This window comes from Clarias gariepinus, chromosome 6, assembly GCF_024256425.1.
Source record: "Clarias gariepinus isolate MV-2021 ecotype Netherlands chromosome 6, CGAR_prim_01v2, whole genome shotgun sequence".
Taxonomy (NCBI): Eukaryota; Metazoa; Chordata; class Actinopteri; order Siluriformes; family Clariidae; genus Clarias; species Clarias gariepinus.
In genome coordinates this window covers 15249814-15263263 of record NC_071105.1, presented here as the reverse complement: position 1 = coordinate 15263263, position 13450 = coordinate 15249814, and the positions used below count along the sequence as shown (strand labels likewise).

Sequence of the window (13450 nt, the reverse complement as noted above, 5' to 3'; positions counted from 1 at the left end):
TCTTTTTTCCTTATGGCCCCTTGTGCTAGCCCTTTTCATTTACAGTTTCATAACCATGAGGATGAGGAATGCTCTTTTCACTGAAAGAGAATTCTATCGATCAAAAAGCAATGAACAATATATGGACCAAGGGATTAATCTGTCACACTTCTGTGTGCATTGGCCTTCAGGCTTTGGGCTCTGCTTGAGCTATTTTTTGGACTGTTAAAAGTTTTAGAGCTTTACACAAACAGTGTGCAATTTGCATAGTGATAAACTGGTAGTATGTACAGTACAATAAACATGTAGGTCCAATAGCTAAATTAAAGAAAAAAAAAAAACTTTAAATACCAAACAAGTAAAACCAAAACTTTTGAACCTGGCATTTTCACAACAGTATTAAATAACCCTTATATACTATCAAACATTTTATTTTTAGATTTCTTAATATCAGTATGTTTATTAGAGCCCAAGCACTATAGGGTGCGCAGGACCCTTTTGTTTCCATAAGGATTTGTTTTTCCCACCCTTTTGGGCTTTTTGGGTGACTTAACATGCTTAAAAACTCTGCTGCCATTAGGATGCCTGAGAGTCGCATAGCCCGGGGCCCTCAGGGGCCCCCACAAGATTTTGCTGCATAGATCAGGCACACGAAATTTACACATTTAGTGCTCATTGAGATGAACAACTTTAACATTGCATTTCATGGGCTCAACTCAACAGGAGGCCGGTTATTTATGTTCATTTGCAAAAATGCACCCGATGGATTTTGATATACTCCTCCTAGGTGCTTGGGCCTGTCATCGTTGCTTGCAACTATATTTAAATGTTTGAAATCAGTCAGGCTCAAACCCTTATTTTAATGTAGCAAACCATATATTATAGTTTTATCTAGTTTCACTGACACTGGAACTTTCTATGCCAACAACATTACATGGGTAAACATATCAAAGGTAATCTATGAGGGCATAAAGAAAGGGATCATGGTCAAACCTTGGCTGCTGCTTTTGTGGGGACTGCTAACACTGCTCTCTGGTGAGACACTGCCTGATGTAGAGGGTGTGGTTTGGGAACACTGGGCATTCCCTGGGCTGTCAGAGGTGGAGCCGTGAGTTAAATCCTTCCCAGATGCGGTGGTTTTGCTCACTTTAGCTTTACCCGTTGGCCCCGTCGTCCCAGTGGGGGTGGATTTGGGCCTGGCATGTTGTGCCACACTTTTTTCCTGGAATGATCTGCCTGTTGTGCCATTAGCAGTAGAGTTTTCCCGGCGAACCGTCGGGGCAACACTGCCATTCAACACAGCTTTAGAGGTGGAAGGTGGTTTCTTTTTAGCCGGGCTGCTGGTCTTGGCCCGACTTGAGTCATTGGTGCCAGTTTTGGTTTTTGTGGCAGCTGTTGGGCCCAAACTATCTGACTTCATGGCACTCTTGGCTGCTGCTACAGTGTTTTCAGAAGAGGGACGTGGGCCCCTGAGGGCCTTCAGCGGCTGAGAAGTTGGATGACTCTCACACGGAGAGGATGAGCCTGAAGTACATTTCCCACGTTTCTGCTGAAAAAGATGGACAAAATAGAGGAAACTGTAAAAAAAAAAAATAATACAAAATAATGAAAGTTTCTATTCTACTACATTTTTATTAATCTTAGTAACTTTGAAAGAGGAAAAAAGGCTTGTGAGGGAACAACTATAAACTTTCTTTTAACTGCTCCAGTCAATGGGTCGCCACAGTGGACCATCCAATCCACACACAACTTGGCACAGGTTTTACGCAGGATGTCCTGACGCAACTCTCCCAGGTTATGTGACTGGCACTACAGTCTAGCACCTTAGCCACAAGAGCCACCACTCCTCTTAATGAGGGAACTCATTATAAATAGCCATATTTCTAAATAGCCTTTATCAAGGAATACGTAATAAACCTATTTTGCAAAATGCTTTACAACATTAAAAGTAATTTTTAATTTGTTTAAGGATCATTATAATAGTCGTCATATTTGTAACTCCGTCCTGTAATTTATCATCATCCTATAACAGCACTTTTATTCTCTACATATCGCTTCAACTATAATAGTGAAAATATGTGCTAATGAGGCTTTACAGTATATATCTTTCTCTTTCCCCATCAATTCAAACATTACTCAAAATTGTATATTATAATTACACTGATGCCACAAATACTACAGATATCACTTTACTGTATCAGTCAACGCACTTGGTACAGAAATATGTATTAGGGAACCAGGGATACTCAGGGATTATTCAAATTTAACATGCATGACAATTAAAAATCTCTAAACACTATCACAAAGATGGCGGCAGGTGTAACTAGCACAAGATGACCGTTTCAGTAAAAAAAAAAATTGGAATAAAGATTAATCAAGAGAAGATGAGAAATTCAATAAGAACCTGAAAAAACCTATAGCCTTCATCCAATGACTTCCTGTCAACCACGATAAGGTTGCCATGGTAATGCCCTATAGAGATGCATGGGCTTTTTGCAAGTTGTCCATGCATCCTGACTAAGCTTAAAGACCCTGCCGAGAGCTAAGTAACCCACACCAAGGATTCCAAATTATTCTCAGAGTGTCTGTGTGTGTGTGTGTGTGCGTGGGTTAATAGCAGATTCCTTAAAGAGAGCTCATACTATAGTAATTCCGCCTAACGCTTATTACTGGTAAACTCATTTCAGTTGTTTACTTAAAGCTTGCCATGAGGTCAAGGGGTGTGGACTTTTTTCAACCTTGTGCTGCTTGTAGGTCGCATCAAAGAAAACACGGGATCTTTACCTGTACTTTTCATTAAAAGAAAAAAAATATGGCCCTATACATGTCTTAAACCTAACACTTTTTCCCTCCAAAATTAAGCTCTTTGCACAACACTGAATTGCATCGTCTCCCATTTCACACTGGTTTGAATTCTTATTAATAATGCAGGTTAAACATACATGGCTGATAGTAATATGGACAATTACCTGAGAGCTAGTAAGAACAGGCTTTTTACTCAGTCTTCTGCAGTCCCCGGTATCAAGCGTAGCTTTATTTGATGATGGACGAAAAACAAAGAACACAAAACATTCCAAGTATAAGTGCACAATGTTTAATCAATCAGTTTCACACCAACAACTTTAATCATTGTTTAATCCTTTATAATTCTTAAAACACACAAATGCCTAAACAAACCTACACTCATAGCTCTGTACATTTGACTATATTTGAGAGAAAACACACAAATCAATCCGTCAAACCCAAACCTCATAAGTCAGACTCAAGCTGAATGTGGTCTTAAAGAGCAAAGCCATAATGAGCACAATACTCCTAATTGCATTTATCCTCATACGTTTGCTACATTTTCCTTACGTGAACGTGACATTTGTTTTTTATTCACATAAAACTGGTGCATACAAAGGGTACAATATCCATAAAGAAAGGAATACAAACCCAACACACACACACACACCCAAACATTATTACATTCCATTACTAATGCAATCCGGCAATCAGATGCGCAAATGCTCTTGAGCAACAGTTACATTATCACAAGAGGGATTTTTTCCTAATTGTGTTCTGGATAAAAAGATCTATAACAGTGAATATCTGGGCATCAAAATACAGAGAATATAAAACCACCAGTATAAAAAAAAAAAACAACAGCACAACAACATCTCTACAGTATATTTGCTTGAGACTGTATACTTATACACACATTTACATGTCACACCATAAGCAACACAATCCACATATACTTCACTACACTTAAATGCATTTTTATGTTACATGTTAAAAACCTTGTATAAATCTGCAGATTTGTTAAACAAAACTATACAACTATATATTTTAATATTTAAGGCTTGAATCATGAGGAACATCACAGTGCTATTAGCCCGTATTATGCTGTTTATTGTGATGCAATTAGACTATATTGGCCAGCCATCCTAAAAGCCATAATTCACACCATTTATGCTTTCACGTGCAACCCACAAGGGAGAAATAAAAACACAAAGAGTGTTATTTATTTCTGTAGATCTGAAATCATCAACAGAGCCAGTTTGAACCTCCTACGCCGGCCCTTTAAATCCGCTGAGCCCAGTGCATTCTAGCCTTAATGTTACACTCCATCAAGCCGCTACAGATCTGCATTAGCATGAGAATGAAAGCTGTTTCGTACAGGAACACACGAACACACGAACACACACACACACACACACACACACACACACACACACACACACACGACACTCCCATTGAACCCAGCAACTACACAGAAAAGATACGTGCCACCCATCATTGTTACAAAGACAGAGCTTCATTGCAGTACTATACAGGCCAGTGTACTTGTGTACACACACTACAGTCAGAGACTAATAAAAAAAAGCAACTGCTTGGTCTTACTATTCTCTTTTCTGCAATAAACACAGTCCTCCCATTTTGCGTATGTGTAGGTGTGTGTTTATCTTGCCTCCTTACCGGACAGTATCCTTTCCCGGTATCTGGGATGCAGCGTTTCCCATCCTTGCGTATGTCTCACTGCAAAGAACGATTGAAGCAGAAAGGTCCACAGCCGAGCACGCAGCGAACACACCTCACGTCTGAAGGGCTGAAGCACAACCAGTGAGTGAGTGAAAGCAAGAGGGAGTGTGAGAGAAAAAAAAAGGGGTGGGGGGTCTGTGGCCAGGGACGACAACAGCAGGGAAAGAGAAGCCAGTGTGCAGCTGCTTGCAGAGCCGGGTCTCCTTGGCAACCCTCCCCACACCCTCCCAGAATTCCCCTTAAGCCGCAGCGATGATGTCAGCAGCCGTGGCTGCCTGTGGCTCTACCTTCAATGCCTCCAATTTTTTTTTTTTTTGGAGAGCCCCTCTAATTCCATCACACTTTAATTCATGAGTTCTGTTTTTTAAGTCTTTTTCTACTGCCCAGTCATCTCCCCAAACATACGATGAAGAGGCATGAAAGAACAGAGAACAGTATTAAAATAATATTTGAGTTGGATGACAATTAATCATTTTATTTGATTAAAAGTTTAGATAAAATTACACATTCATTTTGGAGTTTAATGCAACTTTGCATGTACAGTACAATGTAAAAGGTTCTAAACCACCTCTCATTTTTTTTACTTTTTGCTCCCAAAGCCTTGAGGGATAGTTCTCTAGGCAACCTCATTTTTAGTCCAAGCCCTGTATATGACCAGTTTTAGAGGATTGTTTTGTTTGTTTAGCCACACAGTGACCTATGAATCATTCAAGCATGAAAAAAAAATCTAACTTAAGGCATGAACAGGTGCAGATGATGACCAGCATGATCAGGCCGGTACGATGATCAGTATACTGGTAATACTGAATGCTGGTGGTTGGAACAGATGAAATGGTAAATGAGGTTGTTGCTGAATTTGTTACATTAACAACCATATTTTAAATTGTATATTTAGGCACTTTGCAGGGTCATAGCAAAAAACCTGCGCCCATTTCTTTAATGTAATTTAAATAAGCTAATTTGACTTAATATGAAGAAATGAGTGTTGGCTCAAGAACACTGCATAGTACTGTGTGTTAAAGGCATGATGATGTACTAAAGAATGGATTTTGTCAAAAATGTCTTGCTTCTTTGCTCATTTTACTACCTCTTTATTTATTACTGTAGTTGGTAGGTGCCTTCATCTGCCCATGGACAGACCAACAGGACAGGATGTGGTTATTTCATCCGCTCTGTTCTATTTGTAGTGTCACTAACGCATATCGTAACGCCTCCTTAGTCAGGGTCGCTAATGCAGAGCTTAAATATCTGGATCAAATAAGGCTTTTATTCTCCCTGCACATGCCATCACAGATAACATAATCCAGCACACACACCTACTAACACCAAAACTAGCTATCACTGGCAGCCCAACATCCAGACACTGAAAGTTACAGAATTAATCCCAAGTATCCCAATGTAAAGGCATGAATTAATTATGTACTTATTGGTTGAGTGAAACACAACATTCCAGCACATGTTTCATAATGGTGGAAATGTGTAAAGTGTTAGTTTGTAAAGCAGACAGAACAAAGTGGCTTAAGAGGGATTTGAACGAGATCAGCTTTGATTAGAGTGGAATGTTATTTTCAGACTTCCTCCTGATTGGCCATTCTTTACCTCCATGTTCTCTTGGCCCTGATAGGACGATTCCGCTGTCAGTATGTCTGCGTCTGACTGGCCACTCAGCTGATCCACCGCGCTAAAGAGTTCACAGCAGTTCTCCACCGTCACACCTTCCCGCACAGCTACACACACCTTCCTCAGCAGCGTGGGGTCACGAGTAAATTCCTCCCTCTGAGACAGGCAGTTCATGTCACAGTTATAAACACATCGAAATATGTTGGGGTTAAGTGTTTTTTATAAGATCGGATATCTGTGGTGGATGTTTGTAAATTTTTTAAATAGTGGGCTTAGATTTTTGAGGCTTCAAAGCCTCAAGATGTACAAAGAGCAGATGAAACATGACCAGGTCAGCTCAAAAAAGAAAGCAAAGTTGTCTGGGGCTTGGGGAAGGATTGTGTGTGTTTGTGTTCCTACCCTGTGGAGGCTGTGGATGGCTAGGTCGTGTATAAGTCGCTGTGGGTGTGTGTATACATGTGCGGTCCTACCCTGCGGAGGCTGTGGAAGGCAGTGGTGTGTATTACTCGAGGCAGATGTGTGACGATGGTGTCTAAACAATGCTCCTGTAGCTCGGTGGCCAAACAAACGACCTGCTTCGCCCACTTCACCTCAGGCAAAGACTCAATCAGCTGCTCAGCACCACACAGCACCGACACCGAAGTCTGCACTGTCTGCAACACACACATGCATTTCTACATTTCATTTCCTTGATACTGGAAATAGCGCACACTCATCCATATTTCAGTTAATACATCAGCAGTGTAATGGACAGCATGTTACAGAGGCTACATGTGCAGTGGTGACCATTTCCTGGTGTAATCTAATCAGTCCTTTGCGTTTGTGTGTGTGTAAGGAAAGCAGCCAAATCGCTGGTTGTTTGTTGCTGCAGAGACTAACTAAATTAAAGGCCTTAATTACTTCACAGTCCTTCACTTAAGCAGCTGTGGATCAGGACACAGCCAGGGCTGTTGAATCACAGGCACATGGATAACAAGTCTGGAGATCCTCTGGTTCTATGTATTTGTGTGTGTGTGTGTGTGTGTGTGTGTGTGTGTGTGTGTGTGTGTGTGTGTGTGTCTCACCATGTTCTTACTGACAGTGTCAAGGCAATCTCTCTGTAGCTCAGGAGGAAGGATGGAGAAGCTCCTCTCCGACCAGCACTTTACAAAATGCTCAGCTACCCATCTGAGAAAATACACAAAAACAGCATGATAAAGTGATTATGAAAAATAAAAGAATGGTAAATAATAAACAGAAGCACTTAGAAGAGTATTAAGGCTAATTAGTGCATCTTTGGGAAGTTTTAAGCTCATGGCTCATGTGCAGATTAGTGCTGCTCACCAGAACAGCTTATAGCATTTCTAAAAGCTATCCAGAAAAGACCTTGAAGGAAAATAAAAGCAAGATCTGAGAACAGCTTGATCAATGCAAACAGTTCTGAAACTAGCTAAAAGCTAAACAGCACAGCTGAGAGAGCCACTGGGTGCTAAGTGGAACAGCTTGACTACAGCTGCATGCTAAAGGCATCCAGCTCAGCGTATGCTGTTCTGCCACTTATCACCAGCATTTTACTTGACTGTGAGAAATGCACTATAGATACACAATGCCCTTTTATTATTAAAGCTAAAAAGCTTTGACGCCTATTAATATCAGTAGGAGCAGTGCTGTAAAAGTGTTCGCAATGTGGCAGCTTTTTACGGCTGACTCACCTCACACTCCTACTTACAGCAAAAGCAGCATAAAAATATCAGTGACTCTCTCTCTCTCTCTCTCTCTCATACGCACAGGTACACATGCCTTTTCCTCATGTCCAAGGGCTTCACCTTCTTTTTCATGCATACATAAGCTAGCGTTAGAGCCACGGAATTTAACAACATGAGAAAAATGTGCTACAAAGAAAATAATATATATATAAATCAGCTACTGGTAGAAATGGAAATTTTATGTGAAATTTTAAGTTACGCTGCTACCACATGACAAGATAATATTTAACACAGTCACCAGGACTCTACAGGTCAGGGAAAATGCTGCACTTCAATTGAGTCACAACAAAATATTCAGAACAAACACTTGGGCTAACTCGCAATACCGACCCACTTTCCGTTTGCTGCAGGATCTCAAAACACAGCATATGTGCTACACAGTATATTTACTGATCTGCAGTATCTATCATCTAATGCACCAGTATGCTCTCCCTGCGTACAGATTGTAGCACAGGATACACTCTTCAGGTACTGTAAATGTCCACTTGAGATAAAAATATGAAAAACGCCAAGGCTTTGTGACAGACATGTTAAATTGTACTGTGATATTGCAATATATAATATTTAGCAGGGGTATAATGGTACGCCAAAGTCACTGTCTACTATATACATGGATTTTAAAGTCCAAGTCTGGTACACTAAAGTGAGAAAGAGACATGAATTTTAATCACAATAATTATGAATTACGCAAACTGGCCAACTCTATTTCCAACTCTGGGTTAAAGTGCCATGAGTTATAACGTACAGTATTAGCTTTAGATACTACAAAGTTTGTTGTTTAAGAAAGAAAATATACATCACATCCGAAGTGACTGCCTAGCCACCAAAACATGAACAAAATACAAAGTATCAGTCGGAAATTATGTAATTTCAACTAGCAAATTACAGCTTGGGGGTAGCGCAGGGTGTAAGAGGTGTTTATCATCTTAAGACGGCTGTGGTTTTCCTTCATATTAATTTATATATGTATGTGGTTTTCCTTTATATGGGTAGTGCTATAATAGCTCCCATAAGGTCAAAGAGGTGTGCATGTGTGGTTTGTCAAACACTCTCCTCACTTCCACTACACTCTTGGTATACTCTTTCCTCAGTATTACACCTACACCGATTCTCTTTTTATTCACACCATAGTAAAGCAATTTAAACCCAGCTCCAATTTTCTTAGTCTTGCTTCGCTTTCACTTGGTCTCTTGTACACACAGTATATCTACCTTTTTTTTCAGAACCATCATATCAGCTAGCTCTCTCGCTTTACTAGTCATAGTGCCAACATTCAACATTTAAAGTTCCTATTCTAGCCTACTTTAACCAGTTTCCATAGTGTCTGTCCAATTTTGGTAGTAAGCCATGTTGTGGCGCGTTTTTGTTTGTGTTTTATGAGGGTTATGAAGTTTGTAAGGTGCATTGCCGCCGTTTCTGTGGCTTCTGCATACTTCGTGTATACCCGGTAAACTATTGATTTGATTGGCTCTGCTGAGTAACACATATACCCACGCCTACTTAAAGGAAAACTCGGCTGGACAGACATACAGACAAAATTTCTTTTGAGATTGGTTTCGGGTCTTCCAATGTATGGAACGTAAAGATATAGAAAGAGCGGGTTTTGAACAATGTACAGGCAAAACCTATTTATTTATTTATTTTTATATAAGATTAATATAAAGATTCTAATGATCTTTTCAATGCGTTATTTTATACTGACTGATCTCAAAAGCTCTAGAAGAAATTTAACCCTGTATATTCACTAGATGTACTTTGTTCTTTAAAGACATTTACCTGACACATGTGTTATAGAGATTTTGCAGTCCGATGGAATGGCTGATGGCAAGGCACTCGAGTATGCTCCTCTGCACTCCTTCAACAGGCTGCAATAATCAGAGGAATACATAAAAAAGGATTATTTCACCATCTCATAACAAATACCCATGGATGAATCCTTTTAAAGCATAGTGTCAAGCGAAATAAGATTGGAGAAGGAGAAGAGAAGAGAGAGGACACAATCGCAATGCAGAAAGGTGGGGAAAAAAAGCAAAAACAGTAAAAGAACAGTATAGAATTATCTATACTGTATACTCATGCAGTTCTTGAATTGGTCAGTCATGTGGCAGCAGCACGAGACATCAAATCACACCAGGGGAAGAGCTCTAGTTAGTCTTGACATCAAATTTCAGAATGAAAAAAATTGCATAAAATAGCAATACTTCAGGAAATTAGCATTAAGAAATCAGGAATGAATTTCATTTAGGTTTATTTTAAATTGTATTTACAGGATTATCTTTTTTCCTGGGATCAGGTCATGTAATTAAGCAGATGGTAAAAACAAGCTTGTAAAAACAGTTATACAACTATATATATATATATATATATATATATATCACCTGTAACGATTCTCTTTTTTCTCTGTTTTTCACTGTTTTTACAAACTTTACAAGCTCTGTATGTTTTTGTTTATATATATATATATATATATATATATATATATATATATATATATATATATATAAAAAACATACAGAAACATTTACTTTCGGCTTTTGCAGATCACTTTGCCTGAAGGTGTGTGCAACCACTTCCTGACCTGAATACAAACTGTCTTCAGTCCAGGTCAGAATATTTAAACCTTACGCCCAGGATTTTTAAGCATTTTAAACTTTCTCTTTTACTGGAGAAACCTTATAATGACATAATTACTATTTCAGAAAAAAAGAATCATGCCTAGATCACCTGAAGCAAAAAGCACAGAATGCAATTTTTAATTATTTTAATTATTAATGGTAATAATTTTATTTGATATGACAAATATTTATTTAATTACAGTTAAATATTTATGTCGTCGTTAAACTGGTGTGTGTCATGTCCTTCAGGCAAGCCTTAAATGAGGTGTGTAGTAATAGCTGTAGAAGCACCAAGAGGTGATGCATAAAAGAAACAAGCACTTTACTTGATGAAACACGTGACACAGATCTGAATGTCTCCTGAAGAAAGAAAAATCTAATTGCTCCTTTGGATTTGTGCTATTTTTATGCTGCAGACTTAAGACTGTAATAATAATTCAATAACAGTAAATGCAGGGATGACGTGACATTACACTGGCAAGATATTTACTGTATATCCAGATAGACATCACATATCTGAGGGTGAGTCAAAAATTATCTGCACTCCGGTTATATTAATACCACTGTTGGCAGCACTGTCTTATTAGCACTTTTCGTTCAAGCCTGTTTCCCCAGTCACTACTGTGCAGGTGTGAATGTGTTACATCAGCACCACTGTAACTGCGGTGCGAGGAAAAATGGACGCCCCACTTCAGATCTGCACAAAAGAAGAGCGGAATGCAGGTATTAGTTTTTTGTGGTCTGTAGGTGTATCTTGTGTCAAAAAAACTCAAGGAAGAGCAGAAACAAAAGCATTCGGATATTTGCAAACAAAGTTTGGACCGATACACTAAGGAAAATAAAAATTTAGAGAAAAAAGAGAATCGTTACAGGTGATGAGATATGAATTCATCACTACGAGTCTGAGTAAACAGAATGTATAGAGTGGACAAGAAAAAGTTTTAAAGCCAAACATCAGCTGGAAAATAGATTCTTGCAGTTTTCTGGGATTTTCAAGGGCCAGTATTAGAACATTATCAGGAAAAAGGTTCGACAATCGACAGTGCTCGTTATAGTGAGATGCTTATTGTAGAGCTGAAGCTTTGGTTAATTAATTTGGCAATTAAGTGCTTTGGTTAAAAACCTCGAATAAAATGCACAGCACTGCTATTCAAGGGCATTGTAATCTTGCATGATAATGCACACTTCAGCCCCTCCTCAAAAACTTTATTTTGAGGCGTGAAAGCATCCTCCCCATAGTCGTGATCTTGCTCCATCTGACTTTCACCTGTTTTGTCCCCTGAAAGCAGCCCTAAAAGGAAAAAGACTTACTTCTGACGAATTTGTGCTCGCAGTTTAGTCTCATACGTTTTTAATGAGAGAATACGAAAGCTTGTTGAAAGATTTTTTTAAAATGTGTATTGAAAAGCAAGGAGATTATGTCAAAAAATTATGTATTTGTCTTTTCTAACAGTAAATTAAATTATACAGTCAGAGTGCAGATAATTTTAGACTCATTATCATATAGAGTAAATGGGGCTACCTTGTAACAACAGTTTGGATGTCTGGAAATTCAAAGATCAGCAGAGAGCATACTGTATGCTCTATCCAGCCCAGACTTTAAACTGGAGCACGCATTCATAACTGTGTCAACAAACAGAGGAGACGGAGCTGCGGCTGGAGTTCTGCAGTGCTCCTTAAACATGCAGAGAGACAGCACACTGCAGTTAGACGGTACACATGCCACCAAATGCCAGCAGCATAAGACATGACAGGAATCTTGCTGGAGCCAGGCACCAGAAGCACTATATCAAATGTTTTCATAATCATAAGGAAGCAGAATGTCAGCTGCATGAAAGCAAATTTTAGAAATGCTAAGCAGAATTGGCACTCTATAAGGTCTTTATTTTTTTGCTTTGTATTGCTGCAATTTTTACCCCCAAATCCTAATAACGTTGCTTCTCTGTACCATTTGAAACAGCAGAGCTGATGTGACAAAGTTGCACTGATGCTATTCTCTTTCGTGCTCTTTTTTATTCTTATCATTGCAGCGTACATGTATTTGGAATGAGAAAGCATTTGAAGGACTGATGGGAGAAAGGCAGACTTCTCCAATGGGTGCTTAAATTCAGAGCCATTGATACTGGTATACAGAATTTATTTTATTTTATTTTTTTTATCAGGTTTTACCTTAGGGAAGAATCTGCAATAATCTCTGGTCAGGACCATTTCAGCCACGTCCTTCAGCCCCTCCAGACCCAGCATGTCCGCGGCCAAGACAACCTGACTAAGGGAAACATAGGACAACTCACAATAACACACGGCAGACTACTGCACTGAATGGGCATTGTGACAGCTGTTAAATGTGCCATCACTTGAGCTAGCACTGATATAGATCCTACGGTCAACGCTACCTCACATTGGTCCCTGGTGGAAGGTCCATTATGGCTCCATACATAAAATGCAGAAGAACCTCCATCTCATCAGGGCCCAGACTAAAACACAAAGATACAAAACATAGTAAATATACAGTATAATCATTTCTTGGATGTTTTGCTAGTATGATACAAAGCCATAGACCAAGCTTAACTTTTATTTATAAAGTAATTTAAAGCTGCATCTTAAACAATTTACAAGAATATCAGTACGTTAATGAAGATTTGGATGATTGTTGAAGCTGACCCCATTTATACCCCGCAGTGTACATAAATCTTAAATACCCCAAAACCTATAAGGGTTTCAACCACAGTTGGCATGCTAACTAGAGTTATTGTTAGCAAGGACCGCCATAACATCACTCGAGTTCACTCAAACATGCAACTTTTATGAGGATGTCAAAGGGTGTTAGTGGCATTCATATAAAATGACTAACGAGATACAATTAAATACAATGGACCAAAATGCCATTTTCCAAACCAAGTAAATTTTTTCTACCTAGGTAACTTGTTCTGCTTAAACTCTTATTTTTATCATTGGTAAATAATTTTC

The 13450-nt window shown here is 39.0% G+C and overlaps 1 protein-coding gene across 6 annotated transcripts in view; it reads right to left on the bottom strand.

The window, feature by feature from the left end:
* The window catches only part of btbd8 (BTB domain containing 8), a 35549-nt gene that overhangs the window by 7596 nt on the left and 14503 nt on the right, over window positions 1–13450 (bottom strand). For 5 of the 6 annotated variants that reach the window (XM_053498816.1, XM_053498818.1, XM_053498819.1 and 2 more), the window contains 9 exons: window positions 12877–12957; window positions 12653–12749; window positions 9645–9733; window positions 7188–7290; window positions 6594–6776; window positions 6103–6279; window positions 4441–4570; window positions 2949–3010; window positions 973–1528 (listed from right to left, as the gene is read on the bottom strand). In XM_053498816.1, the coding sequence (XP_053354791.1) occupies window positions 973–1528; window positions 2949–3010; window positions 4441–4570; window positions 6103–6279; window positions 6594–6776; window positions 7188–7290; window positions 9645–9733; window positions 12653–12749; window positions 12877–12957 (1478 nt within the window). The remainder of the gene's footprint in view (window positions 1–972; window positions 1529–2948; window positions 3011–4440; window positions 4571–6102; window positions 6280–6593; window positions 6777–7187; window positions 7291–9644; window positions 9734–12652; window positions 12750–12876; window positions 12958–13450) is intronic. The other variant, XM_053498821.1, reaches the window with a different exon arrangement.